The following is a 24,538-nucleotide window of genomic DNA, read 5'->3' as shown; positions in this document are numbered from 1 at the left end:
CAATAGGTCTCGTAGGATTTTTAGTTACAGCTTTTACAATTGTTTATTGCTTTTTTGATTTGTAATTCTTTAGCATTGGCAAAAAAAAATAAAAATGCAAAAGATTTACAACAAAAAACCCATAAACAATTCTAAATGCACTAACTCTAATGCTGCGAGACCTATTGCATTTCCAATGCTTGTTTCCACTCTTCCCGCATATGCACTTTATTCTGAGTCAATAAGTGTCAGTTCTATCAAGTTAAATTCAACCCCCCAAGCAATTTGTATCCCTTGTCAAAATACACATTTTTTGTCCTGAAGCCTTAATGAGACAGTCACCCCCTTGCACGGCCACACTTGTGTCTCTTAATTTTATTTCTTCTCTTCTTTTTCTTACACATTGGTCGCATATTTGTGCAAGTTGCTAACGATTTGTGTTATTTTATTGTGCCATTTTTTTTTTTCTTAAATGTGATTTTACGCTGTCTCTATGCTGATTCAAAGATGTTAATGTTTATCTCATGGTGGTAAGATCCACCCTTTTATGATTTTTACAAATCAAATAAAGTATGATTATCTATATGAATTTCTTGAGGAGTTTGTCTCCAGTCCTAGGGAATTTTTCTGAAGCAGGTGTTGACATTTCTTTTTAAGAGTGCATTCTTAGGTAGTGGCAGCTGGTATAAGATTTTTCATCAGAACATGCAGGATCACGTGATTACGTGATCACGAATTTTTTTACTTAAAATCCAAACAGCAACGACTGCAAAATTTCCCCTAACCGATGGTCAGAGTTTGCTTTTAGGGTATAAATATTAGAGCTGCCAATTTTACGAGAATGGAATTCTTTGCCAGGTGGATATTGTATTATATGCCACAGTTCCTATATAAATATTTTTCCAATGTCTCAAATCAATATTTTAGATGCAATAAATGTTGCGCGTTGGCATCCAGCTCTCCTTCGAGAACTACACATATCGTCCGTAACACTGTCCGTGGGTGCACCAGCCCACGTGTGGCTGGTGTTCACTTCCGGAGCGGCTGGGAGGCTTATTCGAGCTTTCGTTTCCGGGGCGTGATAGTTGTTTAGCCGATCGCAGGATGTGTCAGAGAGCTATGAAGATTCCTCCGTACCGCCTCCTGTGCTGTCACTGACTGTACTCTTACCTTTCCGAATACCTACATTCCTTCATTTATTGATATTAGTTAGTTTCGAAGGCAAGGCAGAGGTAATCTGATTTTTAACGTCTTTTGTATGAGAGGCGGAGGTAACAACACCGGCGTTTTTTTAAACTCCCTTCCGTTTAGGGAGGGTTGCCAGTGTCAAAATGAAACAACTGTGTCACAGGAGCCCTCGCATTTAGGGCTAGGTTGTTTTGGTGGCAGAAAGGCGAGGAGTCATGACGGTTGGAGTCGGTGTCCATCAGCCCATGGTCGGTCATTTCCTATACATTATATTTGACCTCAAATTTACAAGGTGGCTTGTTTTATTGATCACAAACATCCCACGCTTTAAGGTATTTCAGGGTGTTAAGGCATCTGCTGCAGAGCTTTATGTCTATCCATCAAATCTTGGGGCATAATTCCTGTAAACTTGATAAGTAGTTACTTGCAGTAGAAACGTGTGCGTTATGTGGTGGTCACCGTTTTGAATGGCCATATAAAACCTCTGGGTCTTTATGTGCCTGCTGCTGATTATTGTGTGTACTCTGCAGCACACAAACTCGCTGGCAGGTCTCCATTGGCAGCACACGCTCCCAGTGCCCATCCTGCTCCCACTGTGCTGTTCAGAGGGACACGGCAGTGCAAAGGGACATAAAGTGTGTGCCATGCAGAGCTGCTGCCCGCTGAATAGCATTTAATGCTGTTCTTTCACAATCCAGGATTTTGGATTGGAACAGATTAAAATCAAACCATTCATTCTTTTTGTAAGAGTTGTAGCAAGTCTAGGAGCAGGTAAGCAAGCAAAACTGTTTCCATCTGGACATAGCTCCACCACGGACTCCTGACACAGTATACCATGGAGGAAGTGTCCAAGAAACGTCACTGAACAAAGTAGCCAAGGAAGAAATTGAGAATGACAGCATTTGACAGAAACTGTTCCGAAAAGTATAAAAGACTTTTAAAGAAAATGTGTGTGATGATAGTAGAGCAATTGTGTTTGGCAGTACACGTGCATTTACTCAGTTTAAGCTAGTTAAGGAAAATAACATGACCACTGACCTCACATTGCATCTATTGTACGTATGTAGGCCTAAATGTTTGCACATGTATGTGTAATTGTACTACTCACTTATATCCCACAGAAAACAAATTGAATGGTTTGCAACTTAATCATTTGTGTTAATTACTAACCAAGGTATTGATACTGATTTTATCAACCGAATAGAGTGACAGATTGACTAAGTGCGCAAAAGGATTCCTTATCATGCTTTGTAGGTTACTTGCAGGTGCTTCCAGCTTCCAACACTGAATCATTTTGCCAGTGTTGGAACATATGACTTGTAGGTTACAGAAGAATGTCTGCACCAAAACATTATCCCGCTTAAACATCTAATTATAACAAGCCTATGACCTGGCGGTTGCATGCACTGCTTTGTAGCAGATACAAAACCCTCTGTTTATTATGATGCAGATCTGCGACCAGCCTATTACACAGAGATCTCTGCAGTAAGTGCTTCCCTCCAAACTATCGAGAGGCACTGCCGTGGTATAGTAGTGACAGATTAGGAGCTACACACGTGCTAATTAACAATAACCAGTAGTCATCGGAGTCTGACTTCCAATATTAAATCCTGAGCAATGCTGGACACTTTATATTACAATGTGCAATATTTGCAACAAATAAAGTAAGTCAGGCTGCAGTTTTCTTACACCACTAACAGCCTAAATTGAGGATGCATCAGTGCCAACCACCACATAACTGTACCAAAATTGGACAAACACATTACAGTGTTCCTCCATGTGGCCATGGTGCTACTGGTGTTTAAAATGTTTCGAGCTGCACCGGAACTGGTAGGTATTCCAGTAAGAAAGTTAATTGAGTTGTTTTGCAGAAATCTTTGAGTAACCTGCAGATCACAAGTTCCAGCCCTAGTGAAATAGCTTAGTGGTTTATGCACACAGCTGCATTGATCCTGCGAATGCATAAGTGTGGCTCCGTACAGGTTTTAACGTATTCTTTAATTTTCTTTCATTTTCCAAGGCTGTTAACGTTAGCATTGCATTTAGTTGTAACACCGACCATTATGTGGGAAAACACAATGTATGTGCTGTGTAAAAAGGCTTTATTAGTATAATTAATCAGCACACCTTACATACAGAGCGTGAGAAATGAAAACACTCAATCAATCAATCAATCTCTGTATATTGATTGCCACCACAGTATAGCAACATTTCCTCTAATTGGCTGCTGTGTCTGGAGATGGTGTATGGCATCATCTAGCTGGATGGCCTTTGTCTTCTAAACCTGGCTTCCAGTGAGAACACAACTTGGGTAAGAGGAATAGGTCTCCTTAATTCTATTCTACTCACAGTAATTTGTAAAGCGTGTAGCTATCCGATAGGGCTTGCCAGCGTTATAACAACATATCCTACAGCTGGAAGGGTAGACTAAAACAGAAATGTTCAACAATTTCTTATAGGCTAATTCAGATTCAGTAAGTTTTAGGTTCAGAGGGAGAGCATTCCACAGCTTCGGTGCGAGGAAGAAGTAGGACCTCCTGCCACTCTTGGTCCTCATTATCCTTGAAACTACGAAGAGGTGCTGATTGTTGGACTACCACATTCTTGCAGGGCTATAAGGAGTAAGAAGATTTTGAATCAGTTTCAGACCTGAAACTGACTTCGGGCTGCTAAGGTACTGAGAGTTCCCAAAGTCAAGTCAGGAGATTACTAAATCCTGTATTACTAATCTACGTGAGGTCTCTGGTAGCCACCTAAGCAATTTTATAAAGACTCTTAATATGCCAAAGCATGTTGATGTCAGTTTTTTTTGCTTGAGTCTCCATTTTATCATCAATCCAAAAGCCAAGGCTATTGACTTCGGATTTTTGGGTAGGATGGTCACCAAGGTGAGCAGGCCAGTTTAATTATATCCATCTCGAAGGTTTCTTCCCCACCACCAGCACCTCAGTTTTAGGTTTAAGGCTGCCATCTACTCTACAACATGCTTAAGGCAGGCGTTAACAGGGCTGAGGAGTTTGTTATTTGGCGGGAGAGGGAAATAACAATTTGAGTATCGTCGGCATATGATACAGAAGTGGAAACCATAATTGTTTATGAATTCTTCCAATTCGATAACATACAGATTGAGCAGCGTTGGACTCCGTGAGGACCCTTGAGGGACCCCACAACTCAGTGAATAGATTTGGGACCGAGTAGTTTCCTCACAGACTTGAAAAGTTCTGTTAGACAGAAATGAAGTTAGCCACATAAAAGCATTTCCAGAAATTCCGATCTCCTTCAGTCTTGTGATTAATACCTGTTGTGACACTGTATAAAATGTCGCTCTGAGATCCAGTAGGATCAAAGCAGCGGCCCCACCCCGATCTAAGATGGCTTTTAGCCCTTTTGTGGTCGAAGGCAGGGCTGTTTCATCGTTACTTTATTCCTTCCCGGAAACAGGTTTGTGATTGATGTAAGTCGTTGTTGATCATCTGTTTTTTGTCCCTTCTACTCTCAGTAGTATCAACACTCGATCATCCCCTTTGTACGCTTGATAGGAGTGCGCCATTATAAGGTCACCCTGAGAATTTGCAGGGCTGACACTTCATCCACCGTTGTGAATGATGAGTTTCTAGAGGGCCTATGGCCGATCCATCGCAAAGTTATCTCACTCTCACCCCCTACTGGCTGAGAATAACTCCTGCAGCACAAACTTGTCAATCCGGGTATTGTTTCTTGCTCCAAGCATAGTGTCTGAATTTGAGTAATAATGTAAATCTAATGTGTCATTTTTAAAGTTGAGAATATTTTTATAGCTACCGTATGATTATTTTAATTATTAGCCCATCATTTTCAGATTGCATGTCACTTGTCATGTTCTCACTTAAGTGAGCCCACATTATGTTTTAAATGAGGTCTCATTATTAACCATACTCTCAATTTTTATTTATTTATTTATTTATTTATTAAGTTTATATAGCGCGACAGCTACCCCTAAGGGTTTCCCGGCGCTGAAAGACAAAAAAGCAGCAAACATATAATCCTAGAGAATTATTGGGCAAAGAGCCAGGTCTTCACGGCTTTGTGGAAGCGAATGTGGCAGTTCTCCATCCGCACAACCAAGGGAAGAGAATTCCAAAGTTTGGGTCCCAAAGTTGCGAAGGATCTGCCGCCCATTCTCGAGAGTCTGAACTTAGGGATACAGAATAAATGTTGAGAGGAGGAACAAAGTGAACGGGCAGGAATATAAGGTATAACTAGGGACTGAAGGTAAGAAGGGGCCACTCCAATCTTGATCTTGTGCATAATGCACAATGCCTTGAATTTTACACGGCTGTCAAGATTGAGCCAGTGAAGTTCCCTCAGACGCTCGGTGATATGGTCCCGTTTACAGCAGCCACAGAGAAGCCGTGCAGCAGCATTTTGGACCAATTGGAGACGGTGTATGACCGCCTTGGTAGACCCCAGATAGAACACGTTACCGTAGTCTAATCTGGAGGTCACCAAGGCCGTCATCACAGCTCTCTGGGTGTCAGTAGGTAATATCCAGAAAATTTTTCTCAGCCACCGTAAGATGGTAAAACAGGTGGCTGCGACTTTATTGGCCTGATCCTTCATGGACAAACTCTCGTCAATAATGACCCCGAGGTTACGTACTCGTTCGGAAGGAGTGGGCAAAAAGCCCATGGCCAACGGCCAGTGTCTCGGGCTCCAAAGATCAGGTTTATTTCCGAAGACTAGAACCTCAGTCTTTCCACTGTTCAATTTAAGAAAGTTGCAGTTCATCGAACAGGATATTTCACTGAGACCAGTTTTCAGGGAAGAAGAGGAGGTGGAAGAATCAGCTTGGGATAAAGAAAACACAATTTGTGAGTCGTCAGCATAAGTAAATACATTTAAACCAGAACGATGTGCAATGTGGGCCAAAGGAATAACGTAAAGATTAAAAAGAAGAGGACTAAGTATAGAACCCTGGGGCACACCGTGAGGGGATACATAAGTATTGGATATAGACGTGTGAGAAAAAACTTGAAAAGTCCGGTCCGTAAGAAAAGACGTAAGCCAACTAAGGGCCCTCCCGCCAATGCCAAAGGAAACAAGGTTATTTAAGAGTATACTGTGAGATACAGTATCGAAGGCTGCACTGAGATCGAGTAATATCAGTGCAGCCGTTTCCCCTCGATCCAGTAGCAGGCGGAGATTCCTAGTCACTCCAAGAAGAGTGGTTTCTGTGGAGAAACCCGGACGAAAACCAGACTGGGAGGGATGTAAAATATTGTTAGCTGCCACAAATTGTGAGAAGTGCAAATGAATATGCCTCTCAAGGATTTTAGAAAATGCAGGCAATAATGAAATGGGGCGAAAGTTAGAAGCAACATTGGGATCCGCAGTTGGTTTTTTTAATAGCGGAGTGACCATTGCATGTTTCCAACAACTAGGGACAGTGGCTGAACTAAGTGAAGAATTAAGCAAAGTGCAAATAATAGTAAGTTGAGAGCGCTCTAGCTTACGTAGGATCGAGATGGATAAAGGATCAATTGGAGAGCCTGACTTAACGTTATTCAAGATCTCCAATAATGTAGAAGGGCAAAGATCAGGCCAGTTCAAAAGAGAGGCCGGCGGTGAACACAAGGCTGTGGGAAGCGACCAAGGGTCTACACCATTTTCCACAGTAGAAGGTGAGTTCGTCAAGGCATTACTATCATCTAGGGCTGCAATGTCCTGGTAAATGGTCTCAATTTTCGTGCCAAATCATCACATTTTCTGCTAGAAAGAGGAGGGGGTATGGCAGTGGTCTGTGCGCCTGCAAGATCTCTGACCACATTAAACAATACTTTAGATTTGTTGAATGCTTCGGTGATCATTTTGTTTGCATGAATGGCTCTAGTTTGGACACAGGCCTTATGATATTGCTTTAGCTCCGTTTTGTAAGTATGACCGGCCGAAATGGAGTAGTCCCTTCTCCAGACACGTTCCAATTTTTTGCATCGGGATTTATGAAGACGCAGTGTCTCATTATACCAAGGGGCAGGTGATTTATGAATAGTTTTATTCTTTTTTTTTTTTTATTTTAAACTTTTATTGGCATACAAAAACCATACAAAAAAAAATATATATATAGGTGGAGCGTACAATAGCGTTTTTTTCTTATAACAGTCCATTTCCCTCAATTACAAGAAGGGAAGAAAGAGAAAGAGAGAAAGAGGGGGGAGAGAGGGGGGGGGGGACAGTTTTATTCTTTTGAGCAAGAGGGACTTATGTACTCCACTTTTGACTTGTGAATTTTATGGCTATGACCCAAATAAGGTTTTTAATTGAAATCGAAGAAATTGTTTCTTTCTAAATATGGGAAAAGGCTCTTATTAACATGTTCTCCAGGACTTAATTGGGTCCCAGCAGGAAAGATATTGGCTGGTAGTTCTCACATTTGTCAGGGTCGGCCAATTGTGTTTTTTAATAAAGGCTTTACAAAGGTGTGTTTCCATTTTTTTGGGCACTGTGCCTTAGCTGAGTGAACAATTCAACATATCTGTCAACTCGTATATCACTGCTTTCCCCCCTTTTAACAATATATCAGGGGGTGCAGGGTACAGAGGAGATCCAGATTTTAAGGATTTCAAGATTTTTTCAGTGTCTTCATAGGTGGTTTCTGGAAACTAAGATAATTTTCCCTTTTGTGCGGCCAGAGGCCTATTGGCGTTATTGTTTTTTCCTAACGGGAAGAGAATCTTATTTACTTTTTCTTCAAAAAAGTTGGCCAGCATATTGCATCTTATTTCTGATGGCAGGGGCCCGCTTTTTAAATTGCTGATTTCATCAGGCGGTTTACCATATTGAAAGTACCTTAGAGGAGTTGGCAGCATTATTTATCTTAGAAGCAAATGAAATGAAATTATGATTTCTAAAGCGCACTACTACCCGCAGGCGTCTAGGCGCTGACTACCAAAACAGGGTGGGTCCGAGTAGAGAATAACTACAGCCCTAGTGAAGCAAGAGAAGTGGAAAAGCGTAATGAACTAGTGGTTGAATAAAAAGTTTTAAGAGCTTTCCGAAATGTGTATAAATAAGTCCACTCTTGTCTTCCTAATGGCCTGGTAGTACATTTGTATTGCTATTTTGTAATTCATTTTTTCAGTAGCATCATAATTCTTCCTCCATGTTCTCTCTTGTTTTTTAGCTAGTTTTTTGAGTTCTATAAGTTCTAATGAGAACCATGGTGCTTTCACTCCCCTCCTTGTGACAGTATGTTGCTTATTAGGGGCTAGTTTATCTAAGGCATTCTGGATCCATTCTTCATTTCTGTTATATATGTTACAGTCAAAGTGTGAAATCCCGCATTCTATAGAATGCCTAGGTAATGTATAGAATGCCTGAAAATGCCTGAAAATCGAACGTCAAAGTATGAAATGATTGATATTTTATACATTGCCTAGGCATTGTATACTTTGCCGGCAAAGTATATAATACGCCTAATCCCGCCATTTTATTCCCGCCCGGCAATGTGTGAAATCCGGCATTCTATAGAATGGCTTGGTAATGTATAGAATGCCTGAAAATCAAACGTCAAAGTATGAAATGATTGATATTTTATACATTGCCTAGGCATTGTATACTTTGCCAGATTGTCTGCCGGCAAAGTATATAATACACCTAATCCCAGAGACAGCACAAGTTATCAGCAAGAGAGGGGCAGAGACAGCACAGGTTATCAGCAAGCGAGGGGCAGAGACAGCACAAGTTGCCAGCAAGCGAGGGGCAGAGACAGCACAAGTAACCAGGCAAAGAGCAGGTGCGGTTGTGTGGGGAGCGACCTGCCTGCAAGCAGGGTCAGAGGTCGTGTATAGCATCCGGCTGAGGTTCCACAGACGCTCTGCCGTCATCCTTTCCCGTGGTTCTTGTATCACCATGTCGGAAGGGAGTGTAGTGCCAAGACAGGAATCACGCCATGCTGACATGCAACAACGGTTCTGCGATGAATTATCTCAAGTAAGAGCCAATGCTGCTAAAAACAGTGTTTTCCTAACCGAAACCAGTTACCAAAAGTTAGTGGACGATGTGAAAAAGGCTAAGACGACCATTAAGAAGGAACCACGGGACTATTGGCTGGTGAAACACTATGACGTAATGATGGTCGAGAATACGACTAAGTTGATCTATCCTGTTAAAGAAGGTACCAGTGCTATTCAGTTTTACGTAGCGGACTCAGAGTTATTTGACGTACTCCATAAGGCCCATTTGGCTATTGGTCATGGAGGACGGGACAGGATGTTGAAAGAACTTTCAATTAAGTATAAGAACATTACCCGTCATGATATTGAGCTGTACATTCACCTTTGTGAGCCTTGCCAGAAGAAGCAAAAAGGTGTTAAAAAAAGGTGTTGTGGTCAAGCCAATGTTTTTTTCTGAATTCAACTCCCGTTGTCAGGTCGATCTCATCGATTTTCAGTCCCATCCTGACAGAGAGTACAAGTTTATAATGGTGTACCAAGATCATCTCACTAAGTTTGTAGTTCTCAGGGCTCTGAAATCAAAGAGAGCGGAGGAAGTAGCCTACAAGCTCGTCGACATATTTACGTTGCTTGGTGCTCCAACGATTCTACAGTCCGATAACGGCAGGGAATTTGCAAACAATGAGGTAAGCAGCCTAAAGGAGTATTGGCCCACCTTGAAGATCGTCCATGGTAAGCTGCGCCACTCACAGTCAGGAAAAAAGTAGCTGTTGGAGTGAGGGATTGCGGTTCGTCCAATTTATAAAGAACAGACCTTTTCATTCTGGGATTAAGAGGTCACCATACGAAGCTCTGTTCGTCTGCAAAGCTAGAGTAGGTCTCTCAACGTCGTCCCTGCCTGACAACGTTTTACAAGACGTAGAGACTGAGGAAGAGCTCGAAAAAATAATAGAGAGCGTGCAAACAACACAACAGCAGGAAGAAAGACGAGATGAATCAATGCAAGAGGCACAGCTCCCTGCAGAAGACATAGCTGAGAATACAATCCATGATGGAGGAAACCAAAACAGTGATGAAGCCATGTTTATCGAAGAGCCTTCCATTTTCGTGGTTACCGAAAATCCTTCTTCTTCCGCTATCTGTTGTGTCTGCTTAAAAGAAACTAGCGGTGCTCATACATGTCGAAAGTGTGGCCGAAACGTTCATGCCATCTGTGGACATTCTCGTAAAGACGATGACGGCGACAAAGTAGAAGGTATGGGGTAAGCATTTTGTGCAATGTTTGCTTCAATATTGAGAAAGCTATCCAAAGTAAAATGGAATCGAAATCGAACCTTGAGATTCAGGCTAAAAAAATGAAAAGGGATTCTGACAAAAAAATTCCTCCTGTGCCTTTGGGTGCGACTGTGCGAGTTCAGATTTCCGACGTCGACAAAGGGCGGGGTGACTCACGCAATCTCTTGGCAGTTGTTATGAACGTGACGGAAGATGGCTTTTACCGAATTGGAACTGCACAAGGAATCTTGAAGCAACTCTATGCCAGATCACAATTCACCGTATGTCCAAAGAATTTAATGAGAATTGAAGACGTTCCTGACCACGAAATACCTCTCCGATCTGCAGCTACTCCTCAATCCACTGGAAGCGGCCAAGGATTCGTCAGGTGTATGTGCAAGATGAAATGCCAAAATATGAGGTGCCTTTGTGTGAAAAAGAAAATTAAGTGCAATTCAAAATGTCACTTAGCCTTCCCTGCTGCAACAAGTAGGTCATGCCAGTTCTGCTTTGTGTTTCACCGGTAACAATATTCTGTTTGCATTCTTCTTTAAGTCGTGAAATGTACGTACAAGATCAAAGTGCCAAAATAGAAGGTGTTTTTGTGCTGCAATAAGTAGGTCATGCCAGTTCTGCTTTGTGTTTTACCGGTAAGAATATTCTGTTCGCATTCTGTAGGTCATGCCAGTTCTGCTTTGTGTTTCACCGGTAACAATATTCTGTTTACATTGTTCTTTAAGTCTTTAAATGTATGTACAAGATCAAAGTACCAAAATAGAAGGTGTTTTTGTGTGAAGAATAAAAGTGAGTACAATTCCACGTGTTACTCCTGCCTTTCTTAGTGTAACAAGTACTTCAATCTCAATTCTGCTTTCATTGTTTTCCGGTAAGAATATCCTGTGCTTTATTTCGTAGTTTTGTTCTTTCAGTTTCAAATGCGTATTAATTAATAAAGGCTTCTCATCTTGTGCCCTTTTAACACTTTGCGTAAATGGTACTGGTCATTCTGTATAATGCCTAGGAATTGTATAGAATGCCTAGGAAAAGTATGTAACATTTTCACAAAAAACTTATATTTCCTAGTTTGCCTCTAAACCATCTGGCATTCTATACATTACCTAGGCATTCTATACAATACTGGGATTTCACACTTTGCCGAATGCCTAGGAATATCATCTTGTGGCCTTTTAACACTTTGCGTAAATGGTACTGGTCATTCTGTATAATGCCTAGGAATTGTATAGAATGCCTAGGAAAAGTATGTAACATTTTCACAAAAAACGTATATTTCATAGTTTGCCGAAAACCATCAGGCATTCTATACATTACCTAGGCATTCAATACAATACCGGGATTTCACACTTTGACTGTAACATATCTATTGTCTAAGTCATTTGACATCTCAGGGTTTGTTTTTGTTAACAGATTTTCCCAAGCGCTAATAGCTGTTTTTGACCGATTTCTTTTTGGGTTATTGTGGTAAGATGTAGCATCTTGATTTTATAAATAATTTACTTGAAATTGAATTATTTTGTGGTCTGACCAAAAGGACCTCGTAAGGGTCCCCTGTAAATGATTCCGTCATACTAGAAAGAATGGGATCCAGTAAGTGACCAAGTTTAGAAGTAGGGGCATTAACCTGTTGGGTTAGTTGGATTGTTGCTAGATCCATAAAAAAATATTGGTAACCTCACAATTGGTGTTTTCTAAATGAAGGTTTAAGTCTTCAAGCACTATGTAGTTAGCAGTAGGGGACCTATTTACTGCCACAATAAGGGACGTATTTGTAGAATGGCATGCTGGTGGTAGGGAAGGAGCCTCCTTTTTTATCAGTGCCCTGCAGACTACAGCTCAGCAAGGCATGGCACACAATAAATGTGTGTAGGTGATCCTGTAGCACTTGTCTTTATTTGTCACAATGGATTAGACAGTCGGACTACCAGAACTAGGAAGTAAAGGTACCTTGGGAGACTTGACCAGTGACTGATTTGTGGAGATGATGGGCACTGGCACCCAGTTTTGGGAGCCAAGCCTAGGGAATCATGCTTTTTTGCACCAGTCCTTATTTTTTATCATCCAACTCTTTGACCTAGATCAAGAGGGAAATGATTCGAAAAGGGGACAGTACAAAGAAGAAAGCAGAAGGAAAAAAAGTGGCAGAAGGAGAAATGATAGATGAAAAAGAACCTGCAAGAGTGAGACAAAGAGCAGAAATTATAGGCAGGTGGAAGAAAGCAATGAGGTGGAATCAAGACTAGGCAGTCTCGGGTTTTAGCAAGACCAGGTAGGAATTAATTCTAAATCATATGAATTTGGGGTAGCAAGACTTGAGCTAAGGCGAATTTAATGCACTACTGTCTGAACTCCATCGGTGTTCTGTCACTCATTGTCCAGCATTATGAGCGCTTTCCAGCAGTATCTTTTAAACTGGCATCCATCAAATAATGCAATTACTTGAGCTAGCAGATCCCTCAAGTTACACTTTTTCAGGCCTGCATTGCCTATCCAGTCTTCTATTGAAGCCTATTAGTGGCATTTTTGCTGGTTTGGAGGGTAAGGATGAGTGCACGAGGGCAACACCCTCCATATGCGTGGGATTTGAGAGGTATGATTTGTGTGTTTAGAACATGACCTCAACTTCCTTGCTCTACAACCATGACATCAATGATCATATTCAAGAGGAGCCCAAATGAAATTTTTCCCATGGGAAGTGGGTGAAGCCTGTGTGTGAGGGAAGGCGGTGTGTGATGGGTCTCTCCAGAGGATGGCTAAAAGTCTAACCTACCGGGGAAAGTGAGCAGGGGAGGCTCCATGGAATAAACACAGAGATAGGAGCCAGAGAGTGAGGAGTTCAGCCAGCGCACAAAGCCAAGTTAGAGTGGTCCAGTGAAGCGTATGGACTCCAGAGGAGGAGCTACAACAGGAAGGCCGCATGGAGTCTATTGAGGGGAAAACCCGGGTCCAAAACAATGGAATGTCAGGGGAATAACATAGACTCTCCTATACAAAGGATCCATCTTAAAAGCCACTGTGGAATGCTAGAGGAGGAAGACAGCAAAATGTTGGTCTGAATGAGTGCCTTTTATGTAGAAAGGGTTATGTAGGGCAGCAAAATAACGTTAAATTGATTTTAAATAGTGCTTGCTATAATCGTTTTTGCTTTTCACAGCTCTACAGCGAACATGCTCTATTATACAACTTGATGCAACTTCGTACTTCAACATCAGAGAGATATAAGGTGGAAATAACCTTGTTGCACGCAGTCCATAGGAACAAACAATAAACGAATCAGTTTTATTGGCTGAAGTTAGAAAGGAGGGCATAGACAAGAGACCTAAGAGAGTAGTGGCGAGGAGATGAGTGGGATAGTCCCTCATGGAAGGGCTCTTACAGGTGTTGGCCTTTTGGAGCTCTAGAGTGTCAGAAGAGTGCCAGTAGATACCCAATGTTCTTACTCCAGAATAGAGTGCAGGAAGTGCTGTGCAAGATAGTAAGGGGCAGATTTACAAGCCCCGTACGCCACATTTGCGCCGCGGATGCGTCACTTTTGTGACGCAGCGGCTGTGTAAAGCCAGCGTCATGCTGCGGGGTATTTACGATGTGACGCATCTGGGAGATGCGTCACGTTGTAAAGCCCTGCGCCTCATGTGGGCGTTCCGGCGCAGGAACGCCTCGGAAAAGTGGCTGAGTGAAATCTACAAGATTTCACTCAGTCCCTTTTATGGCCATGCTGCACCAAAACCCTGCGCCTGCTTGAAGCAGGCGTAGGGATTGATGCAGCATGTTAGGCATAGGGGCACCCCGAGCATTGCTGGAGCTGTGTCGAGCTTGCGACGCGACTCCAGCAATACGCCCTCTTTCCGCCGCGGGATGCGACACGCATCTGCCCATCCGTGCGCCACGGTGCGCCGCCTTGTAAATGTGGCGAATCAGTGGTGGCGTGCGGGTGGGTTGGCATGTCGCAACTGTTCTGGCGCATCCCTGCTGATTCGCAGAGATGCACCAGAAGTTGTAAATCTGCCCCCCAGTGCTGAGTTTGATAGCTAACCCTCTCAGTGCAATGGGTAAGACAATTTGCTATGATAGTGGTCTAAGTGACGCAGATGACCTCGACAGTCCACCGAATGAGGGAGTCCACTATATAAGTGAAATGATCAAGGCAGTAGGCAATGACACTGCACAAAGCTAAGTAGTAAGCCACAGTAGCGCTGTAAGCAAGGCAGCAAACTGACCGTTTTGTGAGGGAAGAAGTGGCGCATGACAGTGCACTGAGCTGGGCAGCTGCTGTAGATCGTGCGTGCTAAACAGGTGTGCTAATCAAGGAATGTTGCCATGGCGTTACGCACAGCAGCCAGCCATAGCTATACACGAAGTCAAACAGTCAGCCATGACAGTGCACTGAGCAAAGCATCCGTCTACGACTACAGTGAGGCATTTAGCCATGACTGCATTCAGTGAAGCAATGAGCCATGATCATTTTCTGATCAAAGCTGTTCCATCCATAATGATAGTGTGCCTGCCAGAAGCATTCTGCTTCAACGCTGTGAGGGGGTGGGTGGGGCCTGCCGAGCACTTTGTCATGGCCGGTTTTGGTTCCCAGTCCGGCCCTGCTGTGATGAGCAAGGCACTCGTTCACGGCTGACTATTAATTTGACTGTCAGGTTTGACATGGCACGGCTTGGTACTTCGTTCATGACAGAGCGCTGAGCATGGTGGCCTAGTATGAGAAAGCACAGCAGGAAAGTAACCATGACTATGCTGACTGATCTCCCCGAACTTTAGTTGAGAGAGCATCCCTTGATTGGCTCCCAGGGTCTGTGAAATTGGCAGCAGCACTAGTTTAAACTTAATGGAAGGACCTGGGGGTTTTCAGGACAGGATAAAGCCAATACTGTGAACTAGTCTGGAGAGAAGGATTTTGAGAAGTAGATTCTCTACACGCCATAACTATGTCCATTTCGTTTTCAGCACTGTACTGAAGAGGGATACGTTCTTCCGAAGTAGCCTTCCAATATGGCCTGGCCGATGGTGGAGCATGAACTTGAAATGCTTTTGGATGGGAAGGGCCTGGACGAGCCAGCAAAGTACAATGTAGCCCCTGAAAAGTTGAAGCCTGTGAAGCTAAGAAAGAACGTCACTCACATTGTTGCAGCGGTCATCCTCAATGAACAGGTAAGTCACCAGCGGAGTCTGACAATGGTGGCATGACCCGACAATGAAGGCTGTGGAATCAATTCCAGGGAGGGGTCCATACACTTACAGCCTTTATCTTTCGTTCCTCACTTGTAGGCTCTCTGTGTCACTTGGTGGGTAAAGGCGGGTCTGGGACCTTCTTTAACACTTAAAATGCCTGAAATATGGGGTCTCATTGCAACTCCAGAAGCGTCGCCCTCTGCGGACTCCCCCTATCAACAACCGCACCCCTAAGAGCCTCCTTGAACGCTGCAGCGAGACTTATCACTGGATCAAAAAACCGCTTGCACATTTCCCCTGACTTTAAATCCCTGAACTGGCTGCCTTGTGAAGCCAGAATCCACCTGAAAATCGCCTGCATGTCACACATGGCTGTACACCACAACTCGCCCAGCTACCTCACTCAGAAGCTATCTATATCAGGTGGCTCAAGAGCCACTAGAGCGGTACAAAAGGGGGTGGTGATGGACGGAGCATCTGAACCAATCAAACACTCACACCCAGTCAAAAGATCTGGGTTTGACCCATCACCGGTCTTTAGCCCACTCTGCCACCCCAGTTCAGACATGGCTATATGCAAATCAGTCTGACCCTGTGCCTCATGGGAGCAGTCCAGCCCGAACTGCCAAGCCATGCCTTCCTTGGACCGGAAACAAGCTTCCAAGAGCCACTAGAAGCACAAAAAATCTTCTCCTGAAACCTCGAAGATTCCGAAGGAAAAAACTTATAAACGCTCCTTCTCAGGAATGGCACCCAGGATCTGGAATGCACTCCCTCCAGAAACCAGACTTATCTCCTCCACTGCATTTTTCAAGAAGGAAGTAAAAGCTATCCTCATGGCTAAATTCACCTGAACATTTACTTTGGATTTATCTGAGATTATGCACCTACTTGTACTATCCATTTTTTCTGACCGACTATGCTCTTTGATGTTCCTACCCTAATCTGCTACCCTCTTATTATCTAGAGCTCTTTGATGTACCTACCCTATTCTGCTACCCTTCTATTATCTACAGCTATTCTGTGCTCAAGAGACTGTTTATCACTCTCATGTTTTCCCACCCCTTGTTTTTGTAAAGCGCTCTGATATCTGCAAAGATCTTGTTCGCGCTATATAAAACTTCAAAAATAAAAATAAATAAATAAATAAACTCCAGAAAGAGAGACCCTCTTATTCTTTACTTGTGGCAAGCCTATGCTTTCTGGTGGTGAAAATGAAAGCTTATTTTTTTGTAAACAAATCTTATTGCCTTTTACATGTCTTACAGCATATCCCTTTTCAGGGTGTCGATGTGCAATAAAAAATAGAACATAGAACAATTTAATAAAAAATAGAACAGTGAAAATGAAAGCTTATATGGCACTACAAATCTATGAAGCTGTGGTGCCCTTAAAGAATCAGTCGGTTGGTGGTATGGTTTCCTTACCATCATTATTCCCAGATCAGCCAGGATATCATCAGACAAGCCTCACCGTCTCCAGATTTGCCTGTGACCTTGCACTAACTGCCCCACCACCTAGAGACCCTCGTTGGCGTGGTAGGAGCTATGCAAATTTGATAAGTCAGTCAGAAAGACTCTTCTTGATCCTAACTGGTCCTGACTTCTTGCAACAGAGGTTCACAAAGAGACACAGAGCCACAATTTATAGTCATGGTATTGCACTTAGCCTTAAAAAAGTTAAGATCATAGCCTGTCAGGATTTTGTTAAGACTTAGCGAGGGTATCTCTGTGGAAAAGTTTAATTTGTTGACTTTAAATTATTTAGAATTGTTCACCAAGGATATATTTAGGGGGAAAGAGCAACCTTAAAGATGTCAAGAATTACCAAACAGTAAGCTTGCCACCTATGAGGCATCGGCCCTTCAGCACAAAAAACCCTGGTCAGAGTTTCTTCAGTACAAGGTCTAATAAAAGGCAGAGAGATGCTGGTACAAGAGCTATAAGAAGGAAGATAAATCGATTTATTGGGCGGCCTTAAGGAAATATCATGTTTGAGTTAAGTCTGCTAAGAACGCCTTTTATGAGGATAAGATTGAAGCAGTAGGTAACACATCTAGAGAAGTGTTTAAAGTGGTAAAAAGTACATGGCACCCACTGCTTGTGCTAGAAAAATTGGCCTCTTTTTTTCAGGCTAAGATCCTCAAAATTCAATCCAGTCTGGCTACATCCTCCTTGGGGGATTTTAGCTTAATCCTCCCTAAGAAAGGGACAGAGGCTGCTGGATGCTCCTTTTCTTCTTTTAACTCTTTTTTTTTTTTTTGGGCGGATACAATTTCTGCTACCTAGAGTCTTAAATCCGGCTCGCCAGTAGATCCCTGTCCTACAGAGCTGTTAATCATGGGGCAGAAGTGATTAACCCATTGGTGAACAAACTGCTTAATGACTCCTTAGCCGTAGTGGTGGTCCCCTCTGCTTGGAAACAGGCAAATATGCTTCCCCTACAAAATTATAAACCTATTTCTCTGCTCCCGGTATTGTCAAAGCTATCGGAGAAGTTTGTTAATCAACCGCTCTCGTGCTATTTGGAGTCTTATGATATCCTATACTCTAGTCAATTGGGTTTGAGTCCAAACCGGAGTACTAAAACTGCACTCCTGGAGATTTCTGAACATATTAAATGTACACTGGAAACAGGTGGAAAGACTTTACTGATTTTGTGTGATCTATCAGCGGCCTTTGATACGCTTCCACACTCTATCCTTCTTCATCATCGTCAGATGATTGCAGTGAAGGGCTCTGCTCTGAGTTGGATGGAATCGTTTTTAGAGAACAGAGGTCAAGAGGCCTGGACCCCTCCTTTTTCACCAGGGCCTTAACAGTAGGGGCCCCATTCGGTTCTTCTCTTAGTCCCACTTTGTTTAATATCTACCTTATCCCTTTTGCCTATTTGACATAATCCTTTAGTGCCAAGACAGTCACGTACATGGGTGACACTCAGCTGCTCTTCTCCTTTAATAAAGGTAAAGACATCGCCCCGGATTAAATCAGACCATGCTCGACTGCAGTGCTCTCCTGGAAGCACCAGAACCAGCTGTCGTGCAATGCTGATTTGACGGAAATATCCTTCTTTGGCTTGGATACGCTCCCTAACTGGGTGGCTTGCTGGCCTGAGGGAGCCCCTCCTCTACACCCTCAAACAGATGTGGTTAAGAATTTAAGGTTCAAGTTTGACAATCAGCTTTTGTTCCTGCCTCAAGTTAGGTCTGTGGTAGGTACCTGTTTAGGTCTCCTCCGCATGCTGAAAAAGGTTGTGTTTCTATGGTCTGCACGAGCCAGGAAAACTGTAACTCAGGCCCTTATCACATCTAGGCTGGATTAATTTAATGTCCTTTACCTTGGATTGCCGAACTTTGTAATCCAAAGGCTCCAGGTATTTCAGAGTGCACCTGCAAAGCTCCTTTTCAATCTTCCTCTGAGATCCCAGGTTTCCCCACATATCTGCGCTTTGCATTGGCTCCCTGTGAGGAAATGCATTATGTTTAAGACTCTAGTTCTTACTTATAGAGCCATACATCAGATGTTCACTTTTCCTGTCCTGCTAGGAAACTCCGGTCATCTAATATGCCCTTGGCGACGCTTACAAGGATCTTTTGGTCTAGGACAGGTGGTTGTTCCTTTTCCTTTCTGGATCCTTCTGCGGGAAATAAAGTTCCCCGGACGTCCGTCTTGCAGGATCAGAACTGATCTTTAAGAAGAGGCTGAAATCAAGGCTCTTTGCTCAGCTGTGTTATCTGAAAAGTCTAGCGCTGGTAATTCCACGGAGCATCTGTGCACTCTACAAATCCTATTCATCTTCATCATTTGGACATTTGTGCCAGGAAGATCGGTTCCAAGAATGTTATCCCCTTCTGAAAGAGGAAGAGAACCTCTCTTGCTTTGCTGTTTTTTGTGATGGGAGAAACCCATAAGGGAAGACTCCTTAACTGGGTGACCTCTGCGCTAGGCTGAATGTGAATGGACTTCCATATCAAAATGAGCCCTGGTCATAAACCACATTGGCTACATGCGAGCACATTTATTGCAGACTGACACTTCATGAGTGTAGCCCAGTCACAAAATGTAGACCTTATGTCTGAAACCGACTGCTGTTTCTTGCAGCTATTAGAGGAATGAAAACCACAAAAGTTCAAGAAGGGGCATTTCACATAAAAATTCTGGGGAATTTGGTAAAATCCAAGTTGGAGGTAGTGTCACATATGCATTAGAAGGGGTTAAAGAAAAGGAACTGATGCCAGAACACATTGAGGCCCCGAATATAGGCTTGTGTAGTAATGTCCAGGGTTGGTATAGAGCCGTTGCTGGAGGTGCAGCTATGCTAACACTTTCTGGATGCAGTCAGGTGCATAGGTGAGAAATCGGCAGGAAAAACTATCAATCAGAAATACTTGTTCCTGTGGTATAAGAGGTATGATAGTGCTGTAGGTATTCGCTCATATTTGCAAGCAGACTATCTTTAAGGGCAAACGCGAGGCTCTTATGCACAGATAATAAGTTATGTGGTGCAGGAGATATGTCTCCATTGGCATAAATCCGATCACTATGCATGACAGTTGTGTATTTATAGATGCAGGGACTGTGTCACTTAATGTTTTAGACCTGTGATCTAGGGACCCCTGAGGGTCTGCAAAGCCTCCTCAGAAGGTCCGCGACTGCTTAAAAAATTAAATAATATTAACAGAATAATAAAGTGTATATAAATTAAGAGGCTAAATGTACAACTGAAAATTTCAAAACTTGATGTAAATGTGAAAGAATATGAAATTGGAGGCTAAAAATGAAATGAGTATCCTCAGATTGATTTGTTAGCAGTGCAGGTGCATCAAACAAAATATAGTATGGGTGATGAGCGGCCTCGGTTGAATTTAGAAAAGCCCCAACCTATATATATATATATATATATATATATATATATATATATATAATTACATATGTTTGCAAATTAAATAAAATGTGTCATCATTTGTGTATTTGTTTGATGAATGTTGTTTTCTGTATTTTTGTGTATTGTTTTGTGATTCAAATCATCGACAATGCTTAAGTTGGATTCCCCACGTTCCAAAATTGATTCAGTGAGGGTCCCCAAAACTCAAACGGTTGAGAATCACTGTTGTAAGAGTTTATCATCTGCTTCTCTCTCCTGTGTCTTCCAGAAGGAGGTGCTGATGATACAGGAAGCCAAGGAGGAGTGTTACGGGAAGTGGTACCTTCCTGCTGGGAGGATGGAGCTGAATGAGACCATCATTGAAGCCATGAAACGAGAAGTGCAGGAGGAGACCGGTCTTCAGTGTGAGGCCCGCACTCTGCTGGCAGTTCAGGAGCATGGACCCTCCTGGATCCGCTTTGTCTTCCTCTCTGAGATCACAGGTACCTTTGATGTGGTGTGAAATATGAGCAACCAGACCTATGTTTTCTAGCTTCTGACAGACCTCCAAGGAAGTCCTCAAGGAAAGGTTTGCCTGCCAGAAACAGAGTTGGGTACTGGGCAATGAAGCCTGCTGCAGTTGTCCTTCTAAGAATCTCCCTTTGACCTCACCTCAGATTAACATACCAACATTGTGTTTTGGATCTCTCTCCTGTTTGACACTGATGTTGTCTCTGGCCTCTCTCTCGTTTATTGCTCTGGCTTTGTTCCTTAGCCTCTTGCTTGATAGACTTACATCGTCTCTACTGCTTAATACTTTTGTGTGCCTCTGGTCTGTTTCTTTAACACCCTGACATTTTTATAAAGTGTCCATCTTCTGCTTAACCACTTGGATGCTAATGACAAGGGTAACTCGTCATGAATAATGGGGAAAATGAATTCTTAGCAGAAACATTTTCGTATCTGGGTCTGTGTCCTGTTTGAATGAATGATATTTTTCTTTAGTCTCTAGATGGAAACTGAGATTGTCAGCAGGTCTAGGTCTTTCTCTTGCTGACTCTCCAAGGGTTCTGGGTCTTTCTCTTGTTGGATGCTCTGCTATGGTCTCTGTAATGTGCTTCATTGCCAGATGTCTCTGGAGCCCCCTCCCTTCTTGACACTGATGTATTCTCGAGGATTCTCACCTACTTTCTAAGTCTTTCCTGCTTGACATTCTAACATAGGCTGTACTTCATTTTATATTTAACAAACTTACATGGCCTTTTGTCTCTGTTGGACCTGCGATGGGCAAGCCCAGCACAAAGGGGGTAGCTTGGCTCAAGTGACAAGGCAAGTGAAGGCTGTAGTGTTAAGCCGGCTCTGACCCAATAATAACTCCTTGTACATCCACACCAAAAAGAAGGACACCACACCACTGCTGTAGAAAAATACGAGTCCTTTATATAAAAGTTCTTTGTTGTAAATAGGGTTGACTGGGAAAGCACATATACATTTCTTTTGGTCATACAGTTCTGGTAATAAATAGTATTAATAAATAGAATAACTTCAGGAATGAGTATCAGAATAAATATCAGAATAAATATCAGAATAAATATCAGAATAAATATTGGTTCATTTAAATAAACAACCACATGTTTCTTCTGGTATCGCTGCCACCAATTAAATACTTTCGAATCATTACATCTGCAATACGTTTCAAATGGGAAAGATAACTCTTACAGTTTATGCTGTTTTCAATGACCGGGTATACGGCTTCTCTGAGCACAAAATAAGGTTTGGGACTCTTTAATAATCACTCAGGGCGTATGCGCGTATATCTAAAAGGCAAAGAAACACAGTAGATACATCATTTGCACTCGGCGGTCACCGGGATAGGATCTCTGCTTTGCCGGTGAAGTCTATGCGCGCCTACGGGCTTTAGCACCACTTGAGCACAGGCGGCACCAGTTCAAAGTCTTTAGACTGACGAACGGGCTGCCGGAGAGGTCACACAACCTTCACGCACAGTCAAATGAATGCTGGTTCACAGCGCTGCATTCACTATGAAGAAACGGGCCCACCTCACATCGGCTGCAATCAAAATACGATTCAGTCGGGCACAGCACTTCTCTCGTTAGCGACGGGGCTCTCAGGGGCTCCACGGACCTCCCTTCGACTTCCGCATTCAGGGTGGTTCCCGCCCACAGCTACAGCTCCCGGGTCACTGGGGAGTGGCAGAGATGCTAGTCCCGCCCAACGAAGGCCGACCTTTCCCCGCCCCGGCGCACCACCTCACCTTCAATCTGCGCAGGAAGCGCTCTACGCTGGTGGGGCTCGGAGACGTCCGAGCTCCCCTCTAGAGGCACCTGTCGCGAAGGGGGCACAGCTGACGATCGCGGTCGCGGCGAACTTGCTCTCGCCTCGCGACTCGATAAATCGATCACAGTTCACCACCGGGGGGGGGCGGGGAGGCACACGAATCTGGCCACAGTCTTTGGGGGCAATGAGGTACTCGCTGGGCAGGCGCTGTAGGCGCTAGATCACTTCTCACGTAGCTGACTGGAACGCCAGTCAGACACAACGCCAGCAACCCTTTGCTGCTCTACTGCCTGCGCTACCAGCCACCTCAGGGGTCAAGAGGGCAGGTGTCAATCTGGTGTCAAGTCTGGAATCTCTTCTCTAGTCTGAACTAATCTCCATCCTAAAATGGCCGCCAGGGACTGGGCCTTATATAGCCAGTGCCCTGGGGTACTGGCACGAGCCAGAAGGTTCTAGAACCTTCTCTGGCTGTGACAATGACAAGGCACTCTTTAGGGGTATTTAGGACACTCACAGCCACCGTACTGGGGTTCTAGAGCAGCCATTTTGTGTACCTGAGGAAAATAAAGGAATTCCTGTCAGAAATGCGCGCCAAACAAAGGGCGCCAAAACCTCAAAAGGCCAGGGTTCATGAAGGCTCCAATGGGAGTCTCTTCACATGAGGAAAAAGGGTGTCCACCATTTTAGGTTCATTTATACAGGTTGACAACCCCAGTTTGTAATGCCACAGGTTTGGGCCAGGCGCCTTGTAAATAGGTGCCACAAACCTTGTGAGCAACTGGGCGTCAAGGAACATCTAACCCCATGAAACAACACATAAAAAGTCCTGGTAGACAAATAAAAAGCGACAAATTTTGGGAGGTACAGGGGAACAAAAGAAATCATAGTGGTGAGGGGACTCTCAGAAGCAGACGGGTGTAACACGCGTCCCCCCCAGCTGAAAGTGGGGAGAGCTACCCAACCCCTTGGGAGTCCTCAAGACTAAGGCGGAAATACCTGGAGAGACCGTCTGCATTGGCGTGGTCAACTCCGGGCCGGTGTTCCACCCGAAAGTCCATTCCCTGTAGGGAGATAGACCACCTCAACAGTTTGGGATTTTCCCCCTTCATTTGCATGAGCCAACGAAGGGGTCGGTGGTCTGTCTGAACAAGGAAGTGTGAACCAAACAAATATGGTCGCAGCTTCTTCAGTGCCCAGACCACCGCAAAGGCTTCCCGCTCGATGGTACTCCACCTCTGTTCCCGGGGAAGCAGTCTTCGTGACAGAAAGACCACGGGCTGATCCAGACCCTCTTCATTGAGTTGCGATAGCACCGCCCCAATGCCAATGTCGGATGCATCTGTCTGGACAATGAACTCTTTTGAAAAATCTGGAGCCTTCAGGACTGGAGCTTTACACAATGCTTGTTTCAGAGTGTCGAAGGCTCGCTGGCAAGCCTCCGTCCAAATGACTCTCCTGGGTTGCTTTTTGGCGGTGAGTTCTGTAAGGGGTGCCACGATAGTGCCATACCCCTTCACGAATCGTCTGTAGTAACCTGTGAGGCCCAGGAAGGCTCGGACCTCATTCTGGGTCTTGGGGGGTTTCCAGGCCATGATTGCCTCAATCTTCGCCTGAAGGGGCTGCACCGTTCCCCGGCCCACCAAGTGTCCTAAGTACACTACCGACCCCTGTCCAATCTGACATTTGCTGGCCTTGATCGTCAAACCAGCCCGTTCCAGGGCCTGGAGAACGGCTTGCAAGTGCTGCAAGTGATCCTCCCAGCTGCTACTGAAGACAGCTAAGTCATCCAAGTAAGCAGCAGAGAATGACTC

General features: G+C 43.8%; 1 protein-coding gene across 2 annotated transcripts in view; it reads left to right on the top strand.

Moving 5' to 3' along the window:
• The first annotated feature begins 1,065 nt into the window (after window positions 1-1,065).
• The window catches only part of NUDT18 (nudix hydrolase 18), a 32,124-nt gene continuing 8,651 nt past the window's right edge, over window positions 1,066-24,538 (top strand). The window contains exons 1-3 of one of the 2 annotated variants that reach the window (XM_078665534.1): window positions 1,066-1,211; window positions 15,342-15,545; window positions 20,722-20,932. In XM_078665534.1, coding sequence (XP_078521660.1) covers window positions 15,387-15,545; window positions 20,722-20,932 — 370 coding nt within the window. In that variant the 5' untranslated portion in view covers window positions 1,066-1,211; window positions 15,342-15,386. Of the gene's footprint in view, window positions 1,212-15,341; window positions 15,546-20,718; window positions 20,933-24,538 lie in introns of both variants that reach the window. The other variant, XM_078665533.1, reaches the window with a different exon arrangement.

Source organism: Lissotriton helveticus, chromosome 11, assembly GCF_964261635.1.
Source record: "Lissotriton helveticus chromosome 11, aLisHel1.1, whole genome shotgun sequence".
In the NCBI taxonomy this organism is placed as follows: Eukaryota; Metazoa; Chordata; class Amphibia; order Caudata; family Salamandridae; genus Lissotriton; species Lissotriton helveticus.
Note: the sequence above shows the minus strand (reverse complement) of the source record. Positions and strands in the feature narration are given on the sequence as shown.